The sequence below is a fragment of the Balaenoptera musculus genome, chromosome 5 (assembly GCF_009873245.2).
Source record: "Balaenoptera musculus isolate JJ_BM4_2016_0621 chromosome 5, mBalMus1.pri.v3, whole genome shotgun sequence".
NCBI lineage: Eukaryota > Metazoa > Chordata > Mammalia > Artiodactyla > Balaenopteridae > Balaenoptera > Balaenoptera musculus.
In genome coordinates, this window is record NC_045789.1 from 106,652,426 (window position 1) to 106,680,313 (window position 27,888).

The 27,888-nt window shown below is 36.8% G+C and overlaps 1 protein-coding gene across 1 annotated transcript in view; it reads left to right on the top strand.

The window, feature by feature from the left end:
- The window catches only part of ARHGEF38 (Rho guanine nucleotide exchange factor 38), a 155,583-nt gene that overhangs the window by 114,701 nt on the left and 12,994 nt on the right, over window positions 1–27,888 (top strand). The window contains exons 6-10 of the mRNA XM_036853361.1: window positions 11,095–11,294; window positions 14,477–14,610; window positions 19,835–19,939; window positions 22,065–22,187; window positions 24,949–25,260. Coding sequence (XP_036709256.1) covers window positions 11,095–11,294; window positions 14,477–14,610; window positions 19,835–19,939; window positions 22,065–22,187; window positions 24,949–25,260 — 874 coding nt within the window. The remainder of the gene's footprint in view (window positions 1–11,094; window positions 11,295–14,476; window positions 14,611–19,834; window positions 19,940–22,064; window positions 22,188–24,948; window positions 25,261–27,888) is intronic.

Consider the following 27,888-nt stretch of genomic DNA (forward strand, 5'->3'; position numbering starts at 1 on the left):
TAATTGGTTACTAGGACAATATAGAAATTATCTTATAAAAGCAACACACACATACACATACTTTGCAAGATGTCCATTTTTATAGAAGAACAGCATGTCTAGTCTGACTAACATTGAAAAGAAGATATTGATTTGAATATGAAGTCAAATTTACCAGGACTTAATAAAGCACGTGTTTGCCTTAGCATGGCCAGGAACTATCTGAAGTCCTGAGTTCCTAGTCTGCTTGTGCGTGTGTGTGCGTGTGTGTGCGTGTGTGTGTGTGTGTGTGTGTGTGTGTGTGTGTATACATTCTAAACTCCTGAAACTTTACAATAAGAAACACAAAATTTACGAAATAAAAATTATATTAATTTAAGCTGTAAATATCTGCCATTCATGCTTTGGTGCAGAGCAACCTTGAGGAAAGACAGAATTCCAGGGTGAGGTGGAAGAATCAGGCATCATACAGGAGACCTGTAGACTAAGGTTTTATACCCCAGCCAAGCTGAGAAGTTAGTTTTTGGCATACCAAACAAGCACCCAGTTCTCTCACTTTATAAGCCTTTTCTTTCAAAAGGAAAAAAAATATCCTACAGTATAAACACATATGATTAGATTTGTTCAAGACCATTTGAATTTGAAGAGGAGCATAATAGAATAGGGCCTTTTGGTCCTTTCACACACCAGAGCTTTCCTGGCTTCTCTTCAATGACAGTTGATGGTATTGGAGGGGTGGGGGATTGCTGTCTCATTATAAAGCCTGTGGCCCTGGCATTGTGCCTAGGACTGGAGATTCACAGAGCTGGGGATGAGAGCAGAACTTCATATGCTACACATCTATTCTACACATACGATGTATGCTACACATATGATGTATGCTACACATAACGATGCTACAGAGAAACCCAAAACAATGTTGTGGCCAACCCAATACTTAGATTTCTTTTCCTAGAGCTTAGGTCTTTATAACCAAAGATTGAGAGATAGAGACAGACAGAGAGAGAGATTCAGAGAAGGAAAGTGAGCAAATCTTTTAATACATTAGCATGCACAGGCTCCTACATACAGAATACTTAAAACAAACAGCGCCTTGTATTGAAATGCTTGCTTAAAAAATTGCACTGGCTTCTGCGGCAGTCCTGCTGTGTGGGTGTTAGCAGGCTGCTTATGCCCCCCTCTAACCCATTCTATACATCAAGAACTCGAAAATAGGAAGAAGAGTCATAGCATGTGGCTGCATGAACACCAAAGCCACGTTTGCCATGAGTTATTTTCCTTCCTGTTTCTCTCATTCAGGGCAGGAGGCACAGACGCTGCTACCTAAAAGGGCAAAAGGCAATGTCAAATGCTATGTAATTGTTGGGCTCCTTAGTAGCTAAGGCCAAGAAGGTCGCAGCCAGAGTAGTGCATTTATGAGATGTGGGTTTTAAAATGGCTTCCAAAAAATGTCTTACTTATGGAAGCTGAAAACTGTCTTTTTTTCACAATCTGCATTTTAAAAAGTACAGAGAAAGGCAAAGACATTTAAAATTTCTAAAATGTTTACTTTGAATTATAATCTTATGCAAACATCAAAACAGTATTAAAGTGACAAGAATCATAGAATCTTCCACCAAAGGGTCTCCCCCAAAGCATGGGATACAAGTCCCATGTTCTAAAGCAAGAAAAATATACCTATTCTAAATTTACCTCCAGAAATACACTGTTTTATCTTCAATATTTGTACTTTTCTATATGCTTCTCTGCCTGACCAGTTATTTCCACCTTTGGATCTCAGGGTTTCAATCAATCTCAAAATGTTATGTTATTTTTTTCTTAAGTTTTGTATTTTTAAAATTATTGACGAAACACTGAAAACATAGAAAATCGAAATGAGGACACGGAAGACAATTGGTAGTCACATTCCAGAGTGAACTATTTTAACATCACATGAGTCCCTTACTTCCCTGCAATTGTTTTCTCTACACAGACACCTGTTGACTAAACTAGGACGGCTATGTATTTCCTGTATGTCAACTTGCTATCTCTTTATCAATACATCATAAGCATCTCTCTATGTCAGTAAACATAAATCCACATTGCTTTATGACTGCATACTATTCTATCTGATGTATATACCATAATTTAGTTTACCAAACCCTTACAGATACTTGAAGTGTGTCTGTCTTGCAAAGATTGACTTTACGTGTTCATTCTTATACGTGATCTTTGAATAATAGTTTAATTATTTTCTTTGGATGAATTTCTAAAAGTGGAATTGCTAGATCAAAGGGCTTTTGATACCTATTGCCAGATAATTAAAGAAAAGTTGAACTAATTTATAGTCCCACTATCATATATAAGTTGTCCATTTATCTACTACTTGCTAGCACTAGATAAAATTAATGTTTGTATCCTTACAACTTATGGCAATGTAATAGGCCAAAAGTAGCATTGTATTGTTTTCATTATCATTAAAAATAATCTTGTGTTTAACCATTTGTATTTCACCTCTAATGAATTATCTTTTTTATTGATTGTTCACTTTTACTGAGATGTTTATCTTTTTCTAAAAGATTGATAATGGCTCTTTAATTAGCAAGTATATTATCCTTTTTTCTATCTTATGTACTATGAATAATTTTTCCAGAGTATCATTTGACTTTTAACATAGTGTATAGTTGCTTCTATTTTCATTTTTATCCATACAGTTTTACAGAGCTAAATTTTAAAATAGATTTATCACTTTTTTCTATTGTAGCTTTTGGATTTTGTATCTCACTTAGAAACCCTGAGTTTGTTTTAAACCGTAATCCCATGTTTTCGCCAAGATCTTGTATAATTTCATTTTTAACATTTAAATCTTTAATCTATCTAGAAATTATTTTGGTGTAAAGAATCCATTTTTATTATTTTTTTATATGACAAGCTAATTATCACAATACCTGATATTGAATGGTTCCTTTTTTCCACTGAGTAGGAATGTCATATTTACCACATAATTTCCATACCTACTTGTATTTATTTCTTTATTTTCTATTTTGTGTTTGATTTCCATTTGCCCATATATGTACCCATACCAAACTGCTTTCATTTTTGCAGCTTTATATTTTAATATCAGGTATAACTAATCTCAGCTCAGTATTATTCCTTTTCAGAATTTTCTTGAATATTCTTGCATGTTTCCTTCTTTAAAAACTTTCTCTTTTGTTAAAATTATATCTACCCATGGTTTAAAAAGCCAAATAGTTCTACAGGATTTAAGAAGAATAGTAGTCTACTGTATAGCACAGGGAACTATATTCAATATCCTGAGATAAAGCATAATGGAAAAGAATATAACAAAGAATGTATATATGTATATAACTGAGTCACTTTGCTGTACAGCAGAAATTAACACAACATTGTAAATCAACTATACTCCAATAAAATTTTTCTTTTAATTAGAAAGAAAAAAATAGTAGTCTCCTCTTCTACATGCCCCTAAATGCTCCTCACCAGAACACAAAATTTTCACACATTTTAGTTGACTATTTTGGTATTTATCTTCATGACTCCAAAAAAAATTTGGCTCTTCCTTTTTAGGTATTATGTATTGACTTCCCCCTATGGAAGACAAGAATCTCTCTCTCTTCCCTACCCGATCTCCACTACACACACACACACACACACACACACACACACACACACACACACACACACACACACACACACACACACACACACACACACACACACACACACACACACACACACACACACACACACACACACACACACACACACACACACCAGTCCCATCTCACCATTCTCCCTATGTAGTTACATTGTAATTTGAATTAGAACAATAATCAGTGCTTGAATTATTATACATGAATAAATTTCTTTTCAGAGCTAAACCTTGGAATAAACGGATTACTTGTTTTTCTGAGAGTTAACTATTGCCTTTTTTCCCGCCTTAATTTTCTTTGTACTAATCATTAATGCTGAACTCACAGCCAGTCATCTTGAAGACAGCCAGGAGAATTTTGTATGCTATCGATTTCATCTCCCTGTACAAACCTCTCCCAGAGCCTTCTGACCTTTTGAGTTTGGACTGATGACACTGGGCATCACTGTCTTTTAGGAACTCCCCTCCCATCATCTAGACTTTCTCTTTGCCTCTTTCCTGTTTTTAGTAGAGGACATCCTGCAATAGTTTCCCCTATTCATCAAAGAATGCATGGGAAGGAAAATTTTAAGAACTTTTATATCAAAAATGTCTTTATTTTACCCTCACACTTGATTTATATAGTTTGATTTCGTATTTTACCCTCACACTTGATTTATATAGTTTGATTTCGTATAGAATTCTAAGTTGAAAATCATTCATCTTCAGAATATAAAGGTAATTCTTCATTGTTTCTAACTTTCAGTATTGCTACAAGAAATGAAAATGATTCCTAATTGTTTGCTTTTAACTGTTTAGTTTATATGTTTCCCTGAAAGATTGTGGGCTTTTCTCTTTGTCCCCGATAATTTACAGTTTTATGGATTCCAAGGTGAGTCCATTTCATCCATTGTGCTGTGTACTCAGCGAATTCTTTCAACCTGCTAACTCATGTTCCTTGAATTATTTCATAGATGATTTCCTCCCCATGTGTTCTGCTGTCTCTTTCTGAGACTCTTATTATTTTGATATTGGAACTCCTAGACTGGTCTTCTAATTTTCTTATACTTTCTTCCACTTTTGTATTTTTGCTCTTCTCTCTGGAAAGTTCCTGAACATTTTCTCCAACACTTGTGAGTTTTTATTTCTGCTATTATCCTTTTAATTTCCAAGAGCTCTTCCTTAGTCCTCCAAATGATCTCAAGGTGCCATTTGTGTAGCACCTTAAGAATTACGCTGTTTCTTAACCAGGTTTTTAACTATTCCTTCTTATTCTAATTCCCACGCCCCTCTCCCTTCACTTCCATAGGTCTCAAAGACTCTAGTTAATGAAACTTTGGAGGAGTGATTAAATAATTGCTTCTCCATATTACTGGTTCTTTCTGGTCTGCTATATCAATTACCATTTGCTCATCTCCTTTACAGCCTCTAAAATTTGTTAGTAGTTCTGTATTTGTTTTCAAAGCAATTTTAAAATTATGACAAGTGTTATTTGCTTATTATTTGCATAGCAATATGCAGTTTCCTCTAAAGTTGACTTGTGATGTTTTAAAAGGAGAGTAAATTGAAAAAAAATTCAATAACAGTATAGATGGTTTGTGGCTTCTATAAGCTAAATATTAGATTTAAGATATTGTGGCCATAAAATAGAGGAAATTCAAAGTAATATGATCAATAGTTACATGATTAGTTTTCCTTCATTTTCTCCCTCAAATTAAGAAATATAGATATACCTCAATGTTGAGGTATATCTGACTTTTTCTGTTTTCATCACAGTTTTTACATTGTTTAAATATCATTTTAATTTTCATTGTGCAACTGTTTTCTTGTATTTGATGCAAAGCTCTTTATAGCAAAACTGGATCCTGCTAAAACAAAGCCAGCTGTGTTTACTTGACTTTGTAATGTTCCAATAATAATTTGTAATGAGATTAGTGTAGCTACTTTCGGTACTAAATATTTGCCAAAGTATTCATGATAAGATAGAGGAGTATGAAACAGAATTACAAATTAATAACTACCTTAGCTTTCAGCACAATATGTATGGGGAATTGTTACGCATTTGGTTGCTTTCTGCGGGGGAGGCGTGTGATAATTGGCTGCTTGGCTGCACTGGGTTATATCACACATAAGACTCATCTGCCTGGCACAGTTGTCAGAACTCAGTCTTACTGGGAGGGATTAGATGGGGTGAGCGTTGTGGCGCTGAATGCCTGGAGTGTCGTTATCTAGGAGCACATCCTCTATCTTTCCTACCATATTGCTTGTCTGTGTGACGTAGATGGCAGAGCATCATTGCTCATCACTTGGGCAACTGTCCACCGTGCTTATCTGAAGACAAAGGTGCCTGGGAGATTTCTCATTTTTGAGAAAAGCTTTTTTAATATTCGCATCTGTGATGCTTTTAAGAGAAAGAGTCATCATTTATTATTGTTATTATTGTAATTTGAAACGTAAAAGGGAGAGAATAGAACTTTGATGCCGAAGAGTGATAGAAAAAGAAGTAATGATAAGATCTGGACAGAACTAAAGGGCCTACGTTGTTGGGTTTTTTTTATCTTTATTGGAGTATAATTGCTTTACAGTGTTGTGATAGTTTCTGCTGTATGACAAAGTGAATCAGCTATATACATATGTATATCCCCATATCCCCTCCCTCTTGCATCTCCCTCCCACCCTCCTTATCCCACCCCTCTAGGTGGTCGCAAAGCACCGATCTGATCTCCCTGTACCACACAGGTGCTTCCCACTAGCTATCTATTTTACATTTGGTAGTGTATATATGTCAATGCTACTCTCTCACTTCGTCCCAGCTTACCCTTCCCCCTCCCCATATCCTCAAGTCCACTCTCTACGTCTGTGTCTTTATTCCTGTCCTGTCCCTAGGTTCATCAGAACTTTTTATTTTTATATTCCATATATATGTGTTAGCATACGGTATTTGTTTTTCTTTTTCAGACTTACTTCACTCTGTATAACAGACTCTAGGTCCATCCACCTCACTACAAATAAGTCAATTTCATTTCTTTTTATGGCTGAGTACTATTCCATTGTATATACATGCCACATCTTCTTATCCATTCATCTGTCGAGGTTGCTTCCATGTCCTGGCTATTGTAAATGGTGATGCAATGAACATTGTGGAACATGACTCTTTTTGAATTATGGTTTTCTCAGGGTATATGCCCAGTAGTGGGATTGCTGGATCATATGGTAGTTCTATTTTTAGCTTTTTAAGGAACCTCCATATTGTTCTCCATAGTGGCTGTATCTGTTTACATTCCCACCTACAGTGCAAGAGGGTTCCCTTTTCTCCACACACTCTCCAGCATTTATTGTTTGTAGATTTTTTGATGATGGCCATGCTGACTGGTGTGAGGTGATACCTCATTGTAGTTTTGATTTGCATTTCTCTAATGATTAGTGATGTTGAGCATCCTTTCATGTGTTTGTTGGCAATCTGTATATCTTCTTTGGAGAAATGTCTATTTAGGTCTTTGGCCCATTTTTGGATTGGGTTGTTTGTTTGTTTGATATTGAGCTGCATGAGCTGCTTGTATATTTTGGAGATTAATCCTTTGTCAGTTGCTTCATTTGCAAATATTTTCTCCCATTCTGGTTGTCTTTTCATCTTGTTTATGGTTTCCTTTGCTGTGCAAAAGCTTTTAAGTTTCATTAGGTCCCATTTGTTTATTTTTGTTTTTATTTCCATTTCTCTAGGAGGTGGGTCAAAAAGGATCTTGCTGTGATTTATGACATAGAGTGTTCTGCCTATGTTTCTAGGTTGGTTTTTTGATGGATCCTGATAAGCAAGAAAGGAGAGCAGCTCAAAGATACAAGTATATTCTTTAATATACCTGGGAATTTTTTTTGTAATTAAAAATTTTTAAATATGTATATAACAATAGGCCACACTGATAAGCTATCTTATTAAAATTGAGTTTTGTTTGATTGAATTGTGTGATTACATCTATATTTTGATGGTATTTTCAGTGATTTTTATAAGACTAAATAAACTATTATTTGGTGATAGTAAAAAGGAAAACTCAGAAGAAATCTGATCTTATTCATAAGGATAATGATTTCTTGTAATCAAGTTAATACCTTCCATATTCCTGATTTGTTCTTATTTAAGGAATTATTTCTACTTAAGTGTCTAAGTTGTTGAAGAATTTATGTTTAAGGTGTAGAAAGGTGTTGTCCTTCGCATTCAAAGGTTTGGCTACTGATATACCATCAGTGAGAAAATATGTTTTTCGTCATTATTTTTTCAGTATTCATAATAGATTTACATTTTTTCCCAACCACTTCACCCAGTCTTCTTGGAAACCAGTAATATCTCTCTCTCCCTCTCTCCCTCATCTCCTCTTTGTCACCCTGTCTCCTTATTTCCCTTCCCCCTTCCTTAGTAGATTTGGTGCAAATGGGTAAGAAGTACAAGATAAAGTCTATCAAAGCAACTCTTTTTTGGCAAAGGAGGCAAGAATATACAATGGAGAAAAGAGAGTCTCTTCAGCAAGTGGTGTTGGGAAAGTTGGACAGCTGCACGTAAATCAATGAAGTTAGAACACACCCTCACGCCATACACAAAAATAAACTCAAAATGGCTTAAAGACTTACGTATAAGACATGACACCATAGAACTCCTATAAGAGAACATAGGCAAAACATTCTCTGACATAAATAATACCAATGCTTTCTTACGTCAATCTCCCAATGCAATAGAAATAAAAGCAAAAATAAACAAACAGGACCTAATCAAAATTTTAAGCTTTTGCACAGCAAAGGAAATCATAAACAAAACAAAAAGACAACCTATGGACTGGGAGAAAATATTTACAAATGATGCAACTGACAAGGGATTAATTTCTAAAATATACAAACAGCTCAATTTAATAACAAAAAAAACAAGCAAACAACCCAATCAAAAAATGGGCAAAAGACCTAAATAAACATTTCTCCAAAGAAGACATACAGATGGCCAACAGACATATGAAAAGATGCTCAACATTGCTAATTATTAGAGAAGTGCAAATCAAAACTACAGTGAGGTACCACCTCACACCAGTCAGAATGGCCATCATTAAAAAGTCTACAAATAATAAATGCTGGAGAGGGTGTGGAGAAAAGGGAACCCTCTTACACTGTTGCTGAGGATGTAAATTGGTGCAGCCACTATGGAAAACAGTATGGAGGTTCCTCAAAAAGCTAAAAATAGAACTACTATGTGATCCAGCAATCTCATTCCTGGGCATATATCCAGACAAAACTATAATTTGAAAAGATACATGCACCCCTATGTTCATAGCAGCACTATTTACAATAGCGAAGACATGGAAACAACATAAATGTCCACCAATATATGAATAGATAAAGAAGATATGGCATATATGGAATATATATGGCATATACAGTATATATGGAATATAATGGAATATTACTCAGCCATAAAAAAGAATGAAATAATGCCATTTGCAGCAACATGGATGCAATTAGAGATTATCATACTAAGTGAAGTAAGTCAGAAAGACAAATACCATATGATATCACTTATATGTGGAATCTAAAATACGGCACAAATGAACATATCTATGAAAGAGAAACAGACTCACAGACATAGAGAAGACTTGTGGTTATCAAGGGGGAAGAGAGTAGGGAAAGGGAAGGATTGGGAGTTTGAGATTAGCAGAGGAAAACTATTATATATAGGATGGATAAATAACAAGGTCCTACTGTTTAGCACAGGGAACTATATTCAATGTCCTGTGATAAACCATAATGGAAAAGAATATATATATGTATAACTGAGTCACTTTGCTGTACAGCAGAAAGTAGCACAACATTGTAAATCAACTATTCTTCAATAAATTTTTTTAACTTAAAAAAAAAAGCAACTCTTTACTCCCTCGTAAACCTTTATCATTTATTTTGATTTTCCTTTGAAAAATGTTGCCGTTTGGTTTGATTCAGTCTTCGTCTCTATTACAGTATAATCATTTTCTCAACATATGAATAAAATTCAGGACAATTGTGCAATTTCTTTTTTTTAAAAATGTGGAATGTAAAATAACAGCACATTACAGAAAATCTGTCACTTTGGTTTACAAATATTCATTGAGAGACTACTATTTGTCATGCTGGAGATATAGTGGTGACAGAGAAATTGAACATAAACTGGTAAATAAAGAAAAAGGATGATTCCAGATAGTGATAAGTGCTATAATGAAAATAAAATGGGGACATGTGACAGAGTGACTGGGGTGTGTGTGTGTGTGTGTGTGTCTGCATGTGTGCACTTACATGTGATAATCAAAGTTCCTTAGTTTCTCATTCATCAAATGAAGAGTTCAAACAGGTGGTCTCTAGGGTACCTTCAGGTCTTTTCTAATGATGCAATTTTTCTAATTTTGTTCAATGTTTTTTAGATCCGTTTCACCATTTCAATTATGTGGTCTATTGTCCACCCATATAGTATTTGAAACATAGTAATTAAAGAATGAAAAATCCACCCATCAGGATTTGAAAACAGTGTCTATATTCTCTCTCTTCTAAATAAAAACCTAAAGGAAAACAAATGAGTGTATCCATGTATCAGAAGGGACTCAAAACACAATTTTCATCCATGTTCCATTTATAGTATCTCTTTATTTGCCTCTTGCATAAAGAGGCTATTAGACATCACTGCTTTCTGGCTGAATGAATTGAATACAGTGGGTTGGACAACGGCATGACCAAGCTGGTAGCTTTTTCATTTCCTGTGAACTACTTGGCCAGTTGGAATGGCTCTAGTCTCATCTCAGAAGCTCCGAAAGGAAGAGTCAGGGGTGAGTGCTCACTTTTGTGTAGCCATTTGAAGATCTGTGGGCTAAGAAGAGTTCCACATGGAAAGTCATGGAAAGTCATTGTGTAATAGCAATGACTAGTGATAGTGATGATATTAACAATATCTAGAGAATGTTGCATTTATTATAAATCTCTTTTGGGGAGTGTGATAGAACCTCTGAAACACTATAAATTCAACTTCTCAATTTGGTAGAAGAAAGAGGACAAATTATGTTTAGATTTTTAAATGATGAGCTTATTCTCCTCACTTAATATTCACAAAAATACCATCAGGAAAACGCATTTTTATTCATTGTCATGGGAAAATGCAGTCTAGAATTGTTTCCCACTATTATTATAAAGCCTGTTATTTAAAAAACTGTTAGGTGGAACATGGTTGGAAATCATGCTTTGAGTCCTTTCAGGTGGACAAATATACTTATTTTCTTTTAAATTTTGTTTAGTAGTAGGATCTTTCAGCCTTGCTTCTTTTTGCCATCCATTGCCCTTGCTTTCATTTAGAAACTGAACATAGCCAAATGGAAGGGGAAAAGGGTGAAAAACAGTTTCAGGATTAATCATAAAAAAAAAAATCACAAAAATCAAAAAAAGATAATAAGACAAATGTTTGTGAAACAGATATTAATTTATCTCTATTGCAGAGGCAAACCAAACTTACTGGACATGGGCTCTTTGATGATCAAACCAATTCAGAGAGTGATGAAGTACCCCCTATTACTGCGTGAACTCCGGAATTCCACCCCTTCCTCTCACCCAGACTTTAGAGCACTAGAGGATGCCTTTGCTGCAGTGAAAGATATTAATGTAAACATCAACGAACTTAAAAGACGGAAGGATTTAGGTAAGAGGAGATATGATCAATTGGGGGTTTTCCAGCGTTGGAATATTCTGTTCATGTTTCGGAGAATCAGAATGTCTCAGTAGTTACAGCAGTTGCAGTGATAATGATCATTTGATATTTAAAGTTAGAGGCTAGGGAGGAGAGGATGGTTTTGCCTTGCCAGCTAGCTTCAGGAGAAGATCATGAGGCAAAAGATTGACAACCTTTTATTGAACAGCCCTATACTCAACCTCTTTTGACCACTGCATGCCCGATGACATACTGTGGGCTGAAGACACCCATAGCATATGATCCTCCTGTTCTTGGCGTTATGCATGGTAGGAAGGAGGCATGGCCTGGTAGCTGGGAGCAGTGAAAAGCTAGAGCTGAAAAGGGGTGGTGAGAAGGGCAGATACAGGTAATATGGGCCAGCTAACACATCAGGCTGATTTGGTTCTGGAACACAAAGAATGGGTATTTTTTGGCAATTAATTGCTCCACTGAAGGGAGAAAGTATATTTCTTTCTCAAATTAACTAATTATTGTTAACTATTTGTTAGCTAAGATGTAAAGTTCACCTCTAAAGTAGAATGTAGGTTTCAAAACAGGAGGCACAATTAGATGGTTCCTATCATCTAATATGTAGTAGTGCATTGGGATAGACCATGGGTCCTCTCTCAGTGTGATTTGTGTCCATAAGTTCTTGATTGGCTTTGTACTTCTAACGTTAAATCTCAATTCAACAGTTAAAGCAATGGTAGGACTGTGGAGCTAATTGGTCCAACAACTTCGTTTATTTTTATTGTTTGTATTTTCTAATTTTTTATTTTAAAAATTGTATATATTTGTATTAATAAATTGTAACTATAAAGAAAAGTGAAAGTTGTAGAGTGAAAGACACCATAAACAAAATGAAAAGATAGCCCGTAGACAAAGGATTACTATCTAGAATATATAATTATTGATATTAAATCAGTAAAAACATTCTAATACAAAAAAGTTAATAATAAAAATGAGCAATTCACAGAAAGACCAGTAAGTTTTTAAATGCTAAGATTCACTAATCATCAGGGAAATGCAAATTAAAATCACAATGACAAAGTGTTCCCAGCCTACCAGATTGGCAATAAGATTTTTAGTGGAGAATGTTAAGTGCTGAATCTCAGTTTGCAGGTGAGAATGTAAATTAGAATCACCACTTGGGAGAACAATTTGACAATACCTATTAAATTGAAGATACACATACCCAAGATGCAGAAAATCAGTTTCTAGATATTTGAGAAACTGGCTCATATGCTCGTGGAGAGGTATACTAGTAACTAGCATTGTCCGTAAGAGCAAAAGAAAAAAAAGGAAAAAAAAAAAGAAACAAGCAGACAAAGAAATGGATAGTGGCTTGCATATTAATCCAGATAATGGATAAACTGTGTTTTATACACTATGATACCATGAAAACACAAAATTAATTAAAGTACATGTATCAATTAGACAGATCTCAAAAACACAATGTTGAGTTTTTTAAAAAGTAAATTAGCAAGTGACAGAAGAATGAATGCAATATGGTACCATTTTTACAAGGATTGAAAATAATACTATACACTGTGTGACTACATACCTACAAAGTAAAGGCATGAAAATAGATACAGATATAATAAACCTCATAATTTTGGATCACAGATCCCTTTAGGGATCAAAGATGGGGCTCAGAGAAGTTTCAATTGTTATGTGATTTTTTTAAATAAAAAGATTGGAAACAAGGCAAAATGTTAAGATTTGACAAAGCTGGGAGATGGACAATAGCTGTAATATTATTTTAACTTTTCTGTTTGCTTAAACTTAAAATTTCAAAGTTTTAAAGAGGAAAATTTTTTCTACTCCCATGATTCCAGTTTGCATAGCTAACATTTTAGTAAGTTCTCTTCAGAATTTCTATGTCTTTTTTTCTATTTTTTTCTTCTTTTTCCTTCTTTCCTTCCTTTTGCAAATGGTACTACAATTTGCTGGGGCTTTTTAAAAACTTTATTTTATATCATGAACATTCTTCAGGTTAATACGGTCTTCTTTTTCATGGTTCCATAGTATCCCATTCATGAGTGTATCATAATTTATTAAACCATACCTCCATGAGTAAACTTTTAGATTGTTTCCAACATTCTGCTCTTAGAAAAAAACGCTATAGCAAACAAAAGTTTGTATGCCTCATTATGGAAAACAGATTCTCTACACGGACTTCCTGGTCATAGACCATAAATATTTTCACTTTTATAAGACTCTGCCAAATTGTTCTCTACAAAAACTATATTGATTTAATCCATGTCAACAGCGTATAAGAATGCTCCTGTCGGGCTTCCCTGGTGGCACAGCGGTTGAGAATCTGCCTGCTAATGCAGGGGACACGGGTTCGCGCCCTGGTCTGGGAAGATCCCACATGCCGCGGAGCAACTGGGCCCGTGAGCCACAACTGCTGAGCCTGCGCGTCTGGAGCCTGTGCTCCGCAACAAGAGAGGCCACGATAGTGAGAGGCCCGCGCACCGCGATGAAGAGTAGCCCCCGCTTGCCGCAACTACAGGAAGCCCTAGCACAGAAACGAAGACCCAACATAGTAATGAATCAATCAATAAATAAATCTTTAAAAAAAAAAAAAAAAAAAAAAGAATGCTCCTGTCTCCACACCATTACCAAAACAGAATGTTAGGAATATTTAACATATTGAACAATATGAGAGGTGAAAATCATGTTAAAGATAAAAAAGTACACCTCAGAGAGGTCACTCAGCTTACCCCAAATCTCTCAGCTGGTGGAGAGACCACCCTGGGATGGATCCGAGGTCTTCTTATGTTGGCTGCAGTTGTCTTTCCATTAGTTAGGTCTTGATGCTTCATTCTAGAGACCCCAGATAACAAGTGTATTGTCTGAGAAGAGAGAGTTTTTTCCAGTATCAGGAATTTCTTTAATGTGCGAGGTAAATGAACCTTGGGCTTTGAGGAGCTCAAGTCCTAGGACAGTTTCTGAAGGTCAGTGGGGTGGGCGTCTGGAGCTGTGACTGGGCGGAGGGGCTGGAGCATATTGCATCGGTACCGGAGGTCCGAAAATCATACAGAGCGGTATCTTAAATTTAAATATTAATCTTGAATACTTTGGATGGAACACACACTTTCTGTGCCTCACATGTTCAGATATGTTATTGCATTCTTCCGTTTCAGTTCTAAAATACAAGAAGAACGATGAGGATGAATCACTTAAAGATAAATTGTCTAAACTAAATATTCATTCAATTAGCAAGAAATCAAAAAGAGTGACAAATCATCTAAAGATTCTGACCAGAGGAGAATCACAGGTAATTCTTCTTCTTGGGCCACATACATTTTCCTGGGGAACACGAATGCTGACGTTTTTGTGAGATTTTGTTTTATCGTTATCAGAGCTGTTTCTAGAACACACTGAGAATCGAGGTAATTGCCCTCGATGCTGTTCCTTTCTCCCTCTCTCTCTCTCCCCCTCCGTTTTGCGGGATATTGAGTGGGGGTTGTTCTGACACTGTCTTAGCTATGGTGCTTCCATTCAGGAGGAGGACAAAGGAGAGGTAAAGACATAAGAACAGGGATCAACAAGGGATGCCCCAGGAGTTCTGACACCATCAAATAGCACATACTCTCACCTAAGGCAATGCCCTCCTTTCATCCCTGTCTTATTTCTGCTTTTTAAAAAACCTCATTTCTTTTAGTTCCCTTGATGGTCATCTTATATTTATTTCACCTATGAAAATAATGTTTAGGTGCATACCTTAGCATGACTTTTCCTACCTGTTATCACTTTCCTCTTCCCCTACCCCCAGGTGCACATTATATCACTGGGTAACTCTTTGGTGTTAGCTGTTTAGCCTGGCTTGAACCATTTGCATCTCACCCCTAATAAAGAGTGAATGGATTAGCAAAGGCTCTCCAACTTTAATGTGTATAAGAATCACCTGAGGAGCTTGCTAAAACAGATTCCAGGGTTCTACCTGGTTCAAAGGTGCAACCTGGACGTCTGTATTTTTACAGAGACTACAGGTATTTTTAAGCTAATAGATCTGGAAATAAGTGATCAATGGAACAAACTTTGAGAATCACAAGATAATAAGTTCATGGCCCAGAGGTGGTAATACAGTGGGCTTCTAACCAAAAGTAAGCAGAACAATTCTTAAGACACTATATAGTACTTTTGCCCCCCTTCTCGTGCGTGATTTCATTCTTTGTTATGTTAACATCTCTAACAAAGGCTTTTACTTTGAACTAGAGGCAACTGGTTCAGCTCTGCTTTTAGATAGCTCTTCCTATCTACCTTACCCTTTGGCTGCTGTGGTCTTTTGGCTTTTCATTAAGTCTTTCCTGCTTTTGGACCACTAATCTAGAAGTGGCCTCTTCCTCCTCTGAATGCCTAACACAGTGTATCTCAGTCTTGGTACTGTTAATATTTGCAGGAGTCATCACAGAAATTAAGAGCAAAGTTTCTGAAGTCATTCAGATCTGGGTTTGAATCTCACTTCTGCCACTTAACAAATATTTGTCTTTGGGCACATAACTTAAATTCAATGTAATCATCTGTAAATTGGGATATACAGTAGGACCTAACACATGAAGTGGTTGTGAGGATTCAATGAAATGACGCTTATAAAGAAAGGACTTAACACAGTGTAAGCATTCAATATATTGGCTATCATCATCATCATTATTTTAAATTGTATATAAAATATTGTTATTTACCTTTTAATGTGCGGACTTCTTACTTCCCACGTGGATAAAAACTTCTTTATGCATGGTGTATTAATCGTATCTTCTACTTTCTGTATTTTATGATGTTTTGACATCTTAAAAAAGCTTCCTGGCTGAAGAAAGACACCGCTTGTAGGGCTAGCCCACTCTTATAGAGGGCAAAGGACTCAGCTGGAATCACTTCTTTCATTTGCAAACCAACCAATCCTGGGTCTATAGCCCCAACCAGCTCCTTATCTAACTCTCACACGTGAAGCCAATATTCCCTGCCCTAAATCCTGCCAAGGCCAGGTACCAGCCAACCAGAGACTACCTCCAGAGCCCAAAGCCTGCTGGAATTACTCAAACTGGCTAGTCCTAAACATTTTACCCTGCCCCAGCTCTTTCTATGGGATTTCTCACAGAAACTCCAATAAAGGCTCTGGCCTTGAATTTTCCCTTGCTGCTTTCTGCCAAATGACCAGAACTTAGTGATTCCCCTGTGGCCCTGCATGACATGCAGTGACCCCCTATCTAGGACCTGCGAGTATAATAAATTTCTTCCAAGCTTCTCTCTTTTCCTCCTGTGGCTGTACTGTCTGTACCATACCATACCCAGTATGGATATTCTTAGAACACATGGCTTGTATGATTCTTGTACTTATTTGTTGATATACTTCTAGGGGCTCACTGGGCCTATTGCATAGAGGAGGTAACTCCAGGCTCCTCTTCTCAATGTAGAACTATAATGTGGGAAGCTTGGGACATTTATGGTGTGTGGTCATAGATCAGGAAAAGGAAAATCCAGACGTTTCAACTAAAGACTACAGTAATAAAATTGAATTGGGAATTCATTCGAAGAAGAGACTGTAGCCTCCATGGGCATGTGTAAATGTAGTCTAAACAATTCTCCCCTACTCTTTGGGATATTGCTTCTGACCCAAGTCAATACTACTGAGGAACAATAGGCACGTCTTAATTCTGAGCAGGCTCTTGTAGAAGCTGTTACAGTCTTTAATGTACTTATCATCAGCTTCTGATATTTTTCAATTGTGAACTAAAAGTGAATTGTAGTTAAAGTCGCCTGAAGGGATATTAATTAGATTTTTTCCCCTTAATCTTTCGAGAGGATGTCCTGTCAGCAATGAAGCATTTCACTGTTAATCAGAAAATCAGCTGCATAGGCTGGACTGTAGAAAAGATAAATCTCAAATCAGTCAATTTTGCACTTGTCAGCAGCTCAAGTGAAATATTTGGTGGAGTTAGGGTATAAAACTATTACCCAAGAGGAAGATTCTATTCCATTCATCACACATGTATTGAACTCTTACTCGACACTGTTAGAGATTGCAAATGCAGAGAGGTTCTAAATTCAGATGGTTTGGGTTGGAATCCTGGACCTAACTATTAACATGGGTAAGTTTCTTTAACTTTCTATATTAGTTAGGGTAAAGGCCATGCTTCTGTCACAAAGAGATTCCAAAACATAGCAGCTTAAGTCAGATAGTCATTTATTTCTCTCTCTTAAAAGAGTTCAGATGGGCTGTGCTGCACAAGATCTTTCAGGAACCCAGTTTGCCCCAGTTTTGCGCTGCGATGTTTCCTAAACATATGGTCTTCATCTGCCTCACTGAAGCTGGGTCACTGCCATGTCTTCATTCAAAGTCCCAAGGGAAATGTTCTAAGGCTAAGATTCAGAAATGAAACATATCACTTTCACTCACAACTTATTTGCCCAAACCCAGTTACAAAGGCAGAGCCAGCTGCAAGGGAGTCTGGAAAGGGTTGTCTCTAGCAGGACAGCCGTGTCCACCTTAAACTAGAGGTGCAGGTACCATTGGTAGAAGGTCAATAGCAGGAATGTTCACAATCTCTGCCACACCTCCTGGAACTTCTGTTCCTTTATCTCTAAAATGGGATTTATCATAGCATCTAACCCATAGGGTTGTATAAGAATTAAAATGAGAAAATGGAAGACAGGTTTTTAGCACAAGTGTCCAGAACATAGTTAGTGCTTAATAAATGTTAGTGATTATTATATTAAGAAAAAATACTTCATCTCCAATGTTTGCAATCCATCAGTGGAGAAAATTACTTAAATCATTAGTGTTGTAAGAGCACATAGGAGGGTACAATTAATTTTATGAAGTGGAAAGAATAGGAACTAGAGGGAGGATTTGTAGCAGGGGTGACAGTTGAGCAAGTCTTTAAAAAAAAAATCAGGATTTTGCAGGGCAGAAAAGGGACAGCAGCATATTCCAACAAAACAAAGCAACAAGAGAAGGCTTGGCAATAAAGAAGTAGAACTAGGCAGTATTTTTCATCGTGTGATCCTTGAACCTCTTACTTTAGCATCATGTGGGTCTCGGCCAAGATATACAAAGTAAAATAGTTGGTCCTTGAAAACCGCTTTTTAAAAACTCTGCCCAGCATACTGTTATATGCCTCAAACTGGGTCAGAGCATAGAGATGCTAAGACAGAGGGTGATGAATTTTGTGTGGATTACAAAGAACTATGCTGCCTGTTTAATGAAAAGCTTTCTAGATAAATAATATTAAGGGGTTTTAAACTACTAAAGTAAAATGTCACCATATTCTATGCATTCAGTTCTAAGGTCAACCACCTTAAATTAACAAATGTAGGAACTGAGAACAGCTACGGTTATTAGCCAGTACCAAACTAAAGAATACACAATATATTCCACAAAACAGATGTGTGTTCACACAGATTTTGCCAACACAAAGCTGGTTCTGATATTTTGTAGCCTTTTTGAACACCAAGAAATACCTCTCATCATTGATAGAATAATGTGTCTTCCTAGAAGTTGCCACAAGCATATAAAAAAAGCATATTTTTCTGAATGCTAGTAGGTATACATGTAAGATAACGAAAAAATAACTGAACACATGTGATCATTATCTTAACTCTGCAGAGTTTTCCTAACAGAAGAACGGTTTTTGTTAAGATTTTTCATCATCTTTCAAATTTGAGTTGATAAAGAATTATCATATTTCTTTAGCCAAGACCCTAAGAATATTTTCTAAATAACCACTGTGAAATAAATTGGGATGAGTCATATCAGCAAAACAATAAATTCTAATCAATAGATCAAATTTTTATTTTAATTTAATTTTTCATTTTAATTGTATTAATTATTTTATAGAGCCACAAATGCAGTGTCATTTGAGTACACACATAATACATGCTATTAAAAACTGCAGAGAAAAGTTTTACATCCCACAGCTACCGTGACATAGGTGAAGCAATGTGAAAACTGAACAGCAAATTAAGCGGCACCATGAGGTTTTGTTACACTATTTGAACATCAGTTGTGCCATGTGCTGGACACAGAAAGTTCTGTGTTAAGACAGTCAGCGTAAGACATAGAGAATGGACTTGGGGACACAGGGAAGGGGGAAGGGTAAGCTGGGTTGAAGTGAGAGAGTGGCATGGACAGATATACACTACCAAATGTAAAATAGATAGCTAGTGGGAAGCAGCTGCAGAGCACAGGGAGATCAGCTCAGTGCTTTGTGACCACCTAGAGGGGTGGGATAGGGATGGTGGGAGGGAGACTCAAGAGGGAAGAGATATGGGGATATATGTGTATGTATAGCTGATTCACTCTGTTATAAAGCAGAAACTTAACACACCATTGTAAAACAATTATACTCCAATAAAGATGTTAAAAAAAGAGAACGTAGCATGAAACGTTTACATCTCAACAAGGAGTTTTTTGTAATGTGCTGGGCCAGTACGGTTTGTGATTTTTTTAAGTACCAGATTCCTCTGAGTTATAAAAATAAATAATTTCATCTATATTTTAGGTGAAAGACAATACCTTTAATAGAGAAGAAAAACTATTTAGATCTTTAGAAAAGACTGTGCGGCACTGTGTGAAGAACATCTCATTCTGTCTTCAACACGTACAGGTGGGTAAGGCACAACCGTTTTCAATGTTTCCACAAAAAGGTCTTGATGTCTCTGGTTATTATGAAGAGTAAATGTGACTGTTCATCATTTATATGATGACGCTTATTGTATCAAGTTTGGGAGGCTGCAAGCTGCTGGTGAAGGAAGCCAATATAAAGACTTGGGTTTTGCTCTTTGTTCCCTTACCTCTTCCATCCTTCCCCCAATCCAAATTGCCATATGGTGGGGCATTTGTTCATATGATTGCCACGTAGGGCTGGACCATCAGCATGTTTTCTCTATAAAAGAGATGAGTTAATTAACACAAAACGGCAGACAAGGCAGAAATGTGATTTGTTTGATTATACTAACATATCTCTTTCCAGTACCTGAAACACCTATTTGCAAATTTAAGAGTAGACCTGAAAGAAAAAAGAAAATCAAAAGGAGACATAACATAAAATTAGAGGAGTTAAAAAGTAAAAAGTGCACAATATAAATGCCCTAAAACCCACAAAAACCCGCATGTGCATCTTAAATTTAGCTGTAGGCTACCTAGCAGCCAGCCCAAAAAGGGGTATATGATCACACAATTCTAAGACAAACCACACACCTCTATTTATTTTATAACCAGTGTTTTGTAATGCCCCCTTTACAGTTCTGAATGAAATTCATAGATAATTTAACCTTAGGTAGGTAGGTATACATAAAAGAAAATCATTATCAAGGAAAACATGTTCTAACAAAATATTGTAAACTACAATATGCAAATATCCCCACACAATCAGAGTAGAAGACAAAAACACCTCCACAAATTTCCAGTCCCCTAGGTTTTCCTGCCCTTGTTGAGAATCACTGACTTCTTAGACAAACCAGCTGGAGTACAGTATAATTATATTCAGTAGAAAGACCAGTCAGGAGTTTCTTCTGATGGATCTCATAAAGGGGACATAGTGTCCTTAACAACATCCTGACAATGGTCACGACTATGAGACATGGAAAGTGAGTAGAATTACATGTAAGTTAGTTAATAAATTGTTCCTTTCTATTTTCCAGTTTTTCTCTTGGATGTCTGTTTTGGAAGATGTTTGCATTCTTTGATAGACTATCACACCAACAGAAGATTAAGTTGACAGGCATAGTGATTTGGAGACAAGGTTCTATGTCACATAACCAACAAGCCACATTCTTTTCTTATTTATTAACTGATGCAAAGGCTGATTTTGCAGTCAGGTTTGCTAATCTCTTCCAAAAGCACTGCCTTCTGTGAAAGGAAAACCAAAACATAGCTATAACATGCAGAGGGCAGTGAGAACCCTGTCCCTGATACACTTTTCAGGGAGTCAGTGCCTCTTGGGAATATCTACAGAAAAGTCTTCCATTTCCACTAATTGATTCAGAAAAAGTATGAGCATGTTCTCTTAAAGAGAAGATTAAATTCACTAAAGACAACTAAAGACATAAATCAAAGAAGAGTGATTTTTAAAATAAGAGATCTGTAAGAATTGAATGATGAAGAATGGCCAAAGAGGGAATTTAAGATGGACTCCACTTAATAAAAGAGGGTGTCAAGGGACAGGACAGGAATTAAGACGCAGACGTAGAGAATAGACTTGAGGACACGGGGAGGGGGAAGGGTAAGCTGGGATGAAGTGAGAGAGTATCATTGACATATATACACTACCAAATGTAAAATAGATAGCTAGTGGGAAGCAGCCGCATAGCACAGGGAGATCAGCTCCGTGTTTTGTGACCACCTAGAGGGGTGGGATAGGGAGGGGGGAGGGAGACTCAAGAGGGAGGGGATATGGGGATATATGTATACATATAGCTGATTCACTTTGTTATACAGCAGAAACTAACACACCATTGTAAAGCAATTATACTCCAATAAAGATGTTAAAAAAAAAAAAAGAGGATGTCATACCTACAGAGCAGTATGAGAAAGTGACATGGGGGAAAAGTAAGGAAATAGATCGTTATAGGTAACCTGATTGTACAAAGTGTTCATAAAATTTTTTCCTTCCTTTTTTTCTTTTTCTCTCAGTGGTAATAGTTATGTTGATGAAGTGCACTTTTGGGATACATTTAATTGTACTCACTTCAGAACTTTGCCCTTTTGGTAACTTTGTTCTTGGGTTTCAGGATGCCATGCCTTTAGCTCTGCAGAGTGTAATGGAGCTCCAAGAGATTTCACACAACAAAGATGAGGAGGAGAGGGGCTATTCAGAGGCTCCAAGTAATGCCCCAAATCCCTCTGATGACTTTGTAAGTTATTTATACCTGCAGATGAATGTAAATGAAATAGTAGGGTTAAGAGAAAAGCTGCTTTTCATTTACTTTTTTGGAGTTAAAAATAAAACATGCACTAAAGCAAATACTAATGTTAAAATCAGTAGATTTAAACAGGAAATTTTTTTATCACTAAATATTTTGAAATGGATTAGTGAGGCTTTTACTATAATCAAAATTTAAGAGGGCTCCAGACTGTGTTTCTAGGGTAGTCAGTGTCTGTGCAGCTTTTAAAATCAATATTTAGTTTAAGTCTGCATACGGTGTATCAGGGATTTATTAAGTTAGGAAGATGTGATTTTCTTAGAAGAGTCTCTGGAAATACCTAGAGTTTTTACATGAGGAGCAAAGATACTTTCTGAGGATGTGACTTTTATTAACATATTATTCACTGGAAAGTAAGGCCTTCCTATTCAGAAAGTGCTTTATTTGAGTCATATATTATGTCTTCTGTTCTGTGGTAAAATATTTGTTTTCTGAGAGTTCTGTAAAATATACAGAATCATAAAACATAGATTGGGAATCATTAAAAACATGCTTGAGCCAAGAAAATATTTGGGTGGCAAACCAGTCCGAGTAATACTAATTTAAATTTAGTATCTTGTGTTCCACAGGTATTATTATTTCATAGTAGTATTTCAAGTATTATATAAACGATATAATAGACTCCATCATCTTGAAGATCCTTGAAACTGGCATTTTTGTAATGGTATTATTGGCATTTGGGGTCAGACAAATCTTCATTGAGTGACCCTTGTGTTGGAGGACGTTTAGCTTTCCTACCAGGCTCTAAATCCCAGTAACGTCCCCCATCTCATATTTCCGAATCCTGGGAAGGGATACTGCGACAGTGCCCACTCCAGTAGAAGCATCTAGCTTTCCTGGCACTGGGGAATGGAAAGTCACGATTACATCTGGACTAACATGGTAGATTAGATGGATGAGAGGGAGGAAGGGAGAGAGAGAAAGGAGAAAGTCAGTTTTTACAACATGTTAAATAGAAAAAGTGTGCCTAGTTCTTTATATGTTTTCTGGGCTTAATTACAGTAAGCACATTTTAGAAAAGTCCTTAAGGGTTTGCTCTCTAGCTTAATTCTGACATTAGTTAAGGTAATAACTATTTCTTGAACACCATGAAGAGTATGGTATATAGCTTCTCCTTCATCAAGCATGCCCCAGAACTTGACAGAATGAAGAAAGATGTCCTTCCCTACCTTGCATAAAACCACAGGATGATAAATTATGCTAAATTAAAATAATTATCAGAAAGCTCAATATGAAAGTACCTTTTTATGATAAGGTATATTGAACTCTTTTTAAAAATCAAATATTAAGAGCTCGAATCTATCTAAAGGCAGAGCAATTATTTTTATCTAATCATGAGAGGTACCTATCTACACATTTTGTATAGCACAGAATATTAGAATAAAATCCTATTCTTATTCGTTCCAACCATAATTCCCAGGTACAGATGAACTGGTTCATGTCTGTGGGTCATAGGACTTATATATTGTAATTATATTGTAATTTTGTAATTAGATTACCTGTAGAATTCAAGTATGTCACAAACACAGTAATTTATCCCAGAACAGTAAACAGATTCCTTGCTTAGTTGAAGGACTCATTAAATAGTCTGCAGGTATATAATGATTATTTTATAAGCTAGACATCAAATTTAATCTGTGTTGACTATTGCTGGTGCCAATAAGAGATTGGTCTCCCTCCTCTTCTAGATTTCCCATGAGTTCAGACAAAGTTACTAGAGGTCACTTAATTAATACAAGCTGCTGCTCAGATGCTGATTCCCTAGAACATCTTTCAGGGTACAAAAGAGAAAACTACTTCCAAATTGTCATAACATAATCATGACACCCAAGCATATATGATAAATTTGGGCAGTCAGCAAATGTAAGATACTAGTATACTTCAGAATAGAGGGGAGGAAAGAGAAATAGAAGAAATTAAATCTAGCGTGCTCAGTTGCTGGCATGGAGTTAGGCATTAATACAATGTTCATTTTCAATGACTCAGACCTAAAAATATAACAATTTAGGACACAGAATCAGCATCAGCTTAATCCTTCAAAGTATTTAAAGAGGAAGCAATAACTCTCTGGTCATTTCTATAACAGGAACAAAATACCCGTAATAAGGGGGGACTATCTGTATAGGGGATAGGATTCCACTACCAAAATCAGCCACCAGGGTAGCCAGGGAATTGGGGTAGATGTGGGAGGAATAAGATACAGCCTCTCCTAAGACCAATTGTCTTCCTTTTATTACTAGCAAAGGAAGGGAATGATATGTGAATAACTTACGCAGTCTTGGTAGTCAAAGGTGGAGATTACCCCCTAGCCCATGTTCTGGAGAAGCTCCAGTTGGCTCTGAGATTAGAAAGAAGGGGAAGGGGAAAGTGTTGAGGGACGTGACCCCACTGACAAAACCAACGGCTGTAGAGAGAAGGGTGGAGCATAGTTTGGGTGTGCAGGTTTCAACTCTTGTATTCTTCTTCCTGTTCACTCTTGAGGTTCAACGTTAGAGTCTAGAGTTGCTGTTTTAAGTCCTTGAACAGGTTTAGCTAGACAAAAAAATGATCCCATGCTCTTTCAACTTGTCTAGATACTTTCCTGCCTTCCTTTGTGTTCCTGCAGGGAGGAAGGAAGCCTACTGATAACAACTCCAGACGTGGTATTGGGTGTTCCTCCTTCTGTGATGGGATTGTTTTGCTCTTTTGGCAGGCAGCTCATCTACAGAAGCTTGTCCTGACGCCCCTGTCAGCCCTGCGGTCCCTATTCCCAGGGCCCCAGAAGCTAATCCAGAAACGCTATGACAAACTTCTGGACTACAACAGCCACCTGCAGCGGGTGGCGGCGGATGAGTCGGACTTGGCCAAAAGGGAATATGAGGCCCTCAACGCCCAGCTTGTGCAAGAGCTCCAGGTGTTCAACCGGGCCGCGTGGAAGATTCTGTTGAACTGCCTGTGCAGTTTCATCACCCTCCTCAGGGACCTGATGCTCGTGGCCCAGAGGGTTTATTCCACGGTGGTGCCGGTAAGCACAGCGCCCGCACTTGGCTACCTTGGCCTACAGAATCTGTCAGAAAGCACACCGTGCAAAGCAGCCTGTTCATAGCGTGCCCGAGTGTGGTGCATGCGTGTGGTTTCTATGTGAGCTGAAGCCAGTCAGAGAATGTTCTGGTCCTCATCCCTCTTCTCCACAGGAAGGTGAAATCAATTTTCCTAGTGCTGCTGTGCTGTGACTTATACACTTGGAGCTCTTTTTGGAAATTCCTTTTCAAACACCAAACATCTTTCAGCTTTGCTCCCCTCATTGAGGGAACCAATGTAGCTCCATCTGCCTGATGCTATGTTGAAGCTTATCAACTTATATTTTGTATTCTCTTCCCATTCAACCGTTTTTAAATGTTAACCATGACTGAGACGTGGATCCAAAAATAAGGCCATCTCAGTGTAATGACAGAAATAGGATATCAGTCAAACCAGTCTTTGTTTTGCTTTTGTTTTCCTCCAAGGAAGAGAAGCCTGATGTGCGTGTGGAAAAAAATAAAAAAGAAATATATATATATGTATAAATATATGTATATATCTTAGCTTTCCATTAGGGTATGATTTTAGAACTATTTTCTTTTTTTTTTAAAGATTTATTTATTATATATTTATTTATTTATTTATTTTTTGGCTGCCTTGGGTCTTAGTTGCAGTACACGGGATCTTCGTTGAGGCATGCAGGATCTTTTGCTGCAGCGCATGGGCTCTTTGTTGTGGTGCGCGGGCTTCTCTCTAGCTGTGACGTGCAGGTTTTCTCTTCTGTAGTTGTGGCACGTGGGCTCGGTAGTTTGTGGTACGTGGGCTCTCTCGCTGAGGCACCCAGAGCTCAGTAGTTGTGGCGCGCGGGCTTAGTTGCCCTGCGGCATGTGGGATCTTAGTTCCCTGACCAGGGATTGAACCTGCATCCCCTGCATTGTAAGGCGGATTCTTTACCAGGGAAGTCCTTATAATTATTTTCTGAAGAGGAAGAAAGATATTTACAACCTAATATCAATTTTTAAAAAATCAGCTTCGTTTCTTGGCCCTTCATTTCAAGTGTATTACTTATCATTCAGCTCGTGTGATATTTAATGGACAACATTTGGAGGAAAATTAATTGTCCCTACTTTACTTTTTATTGTATATTTAATTAACTTTTAACTTATCCTCTGAATTAAATTAAGTTGAATAAAGAGGTGCTACATTTACTTGGCTCAAAAGGAAGAACTATATAAAAATAAGTAAGCAGTCCCATACTCATTGTCTCCAAACCACTCCAACTCCTGCTCTCACCCCCACTGATATTAGTTCATTTTTATATACTTAGAGTTTCTTTGTGCCATTAAACGTAAATGCAAATATATATTTTTATTTCCTACACAAACTAGCAAAGTATAGTACCATTCTGCAACTTGCTTTTAACATCCATGTCAGTACATAGAGAGCTTCCTCATTTCTTTTACAGCTGTATATTAATCCACTACATAGTTGTACAATAGTGTGTAATCAGCCTCCTATTTTTTTGGTAACAACTTTATTGAGATATAATTCACATACTATACACTCCACCCATTTAAAATATACAACTCAATGGTTTTTGTATATTCGTAAGAGTTGTGAAACCCATCACCACAATCAATTTTTAGAATATTGTCATCACCCCCAAAAGAAACTCTGTACCATTAGCAGTGACTCCACATTTCCCCCTAACCTCCCCAGTCCCAGACAACCACCAATCTACTTTCTGTCTCTACATATATGCTTATTCTGGACATGTGGCATAAATAGAATTATACAACATGTGGTTCTTTGTGAGTGTCTTCTTTCACTTAGCATAATGTTTTCAAGTTCCATCCATGTTGCAGTGTGTTTCAGAACTTAATTCTTTTTATTGCCAAATAATATTACATTGTATGGATATGTCACATTTTATTTGTCCAGTCATCAGTTGATGAACATTTAGGTTGTTTCCACTTTTTGGCTATTATGAACAATGCTGCTATGAACATTCAAGTTCTTAGTGGATGTATGTTTCCATTTCTCTTGGGTATATGCCTAGGAGTGGAATTGCTGGATCATATGGTAACTCTATGTTAACCTTTTGAATAACTGCCAGTCTGTTTTTCAAAGTGTCTGCACTATTTTACATTCTCAACAGCAATGATTGAGGGGTCCAATTTCCTCACATCTGTCTTTTTTATTATGGCTATCTTAGTGGGTATGAAGTGTTATCTCATGTGGTTTTCATTTGCATTTCTCTGATCAGTCCCCTATTTTTAAACTTTTAAAGTTGAAGTGTAACTTAAAAGATTATATACAGTAAAATAAAAGAAGGAGCCTTAAAACACCCAGTCTTCAAAGGGACAAGGGGAAGGAGTAGCTATAGGAATGTGTAGAGAGAGCTAAGTGAAAAGGTTTACCTGACAGGATCTGTGACTATCAGTCAACACTACAGAAAGCAATAAATACTAAAAAAATTTATTGGGAAATAAATATCCTTATCTCACTTTCCTCCCTTATTCTGATTTCCTATGGGTGCTTCTCATTGAAAGAACCCATCTGGAAACCAGAGTGCAAGGAAGCTGTTGATACACTCTATACTGGTCAGCCTTCCAGAGCACAGAGCAGGATG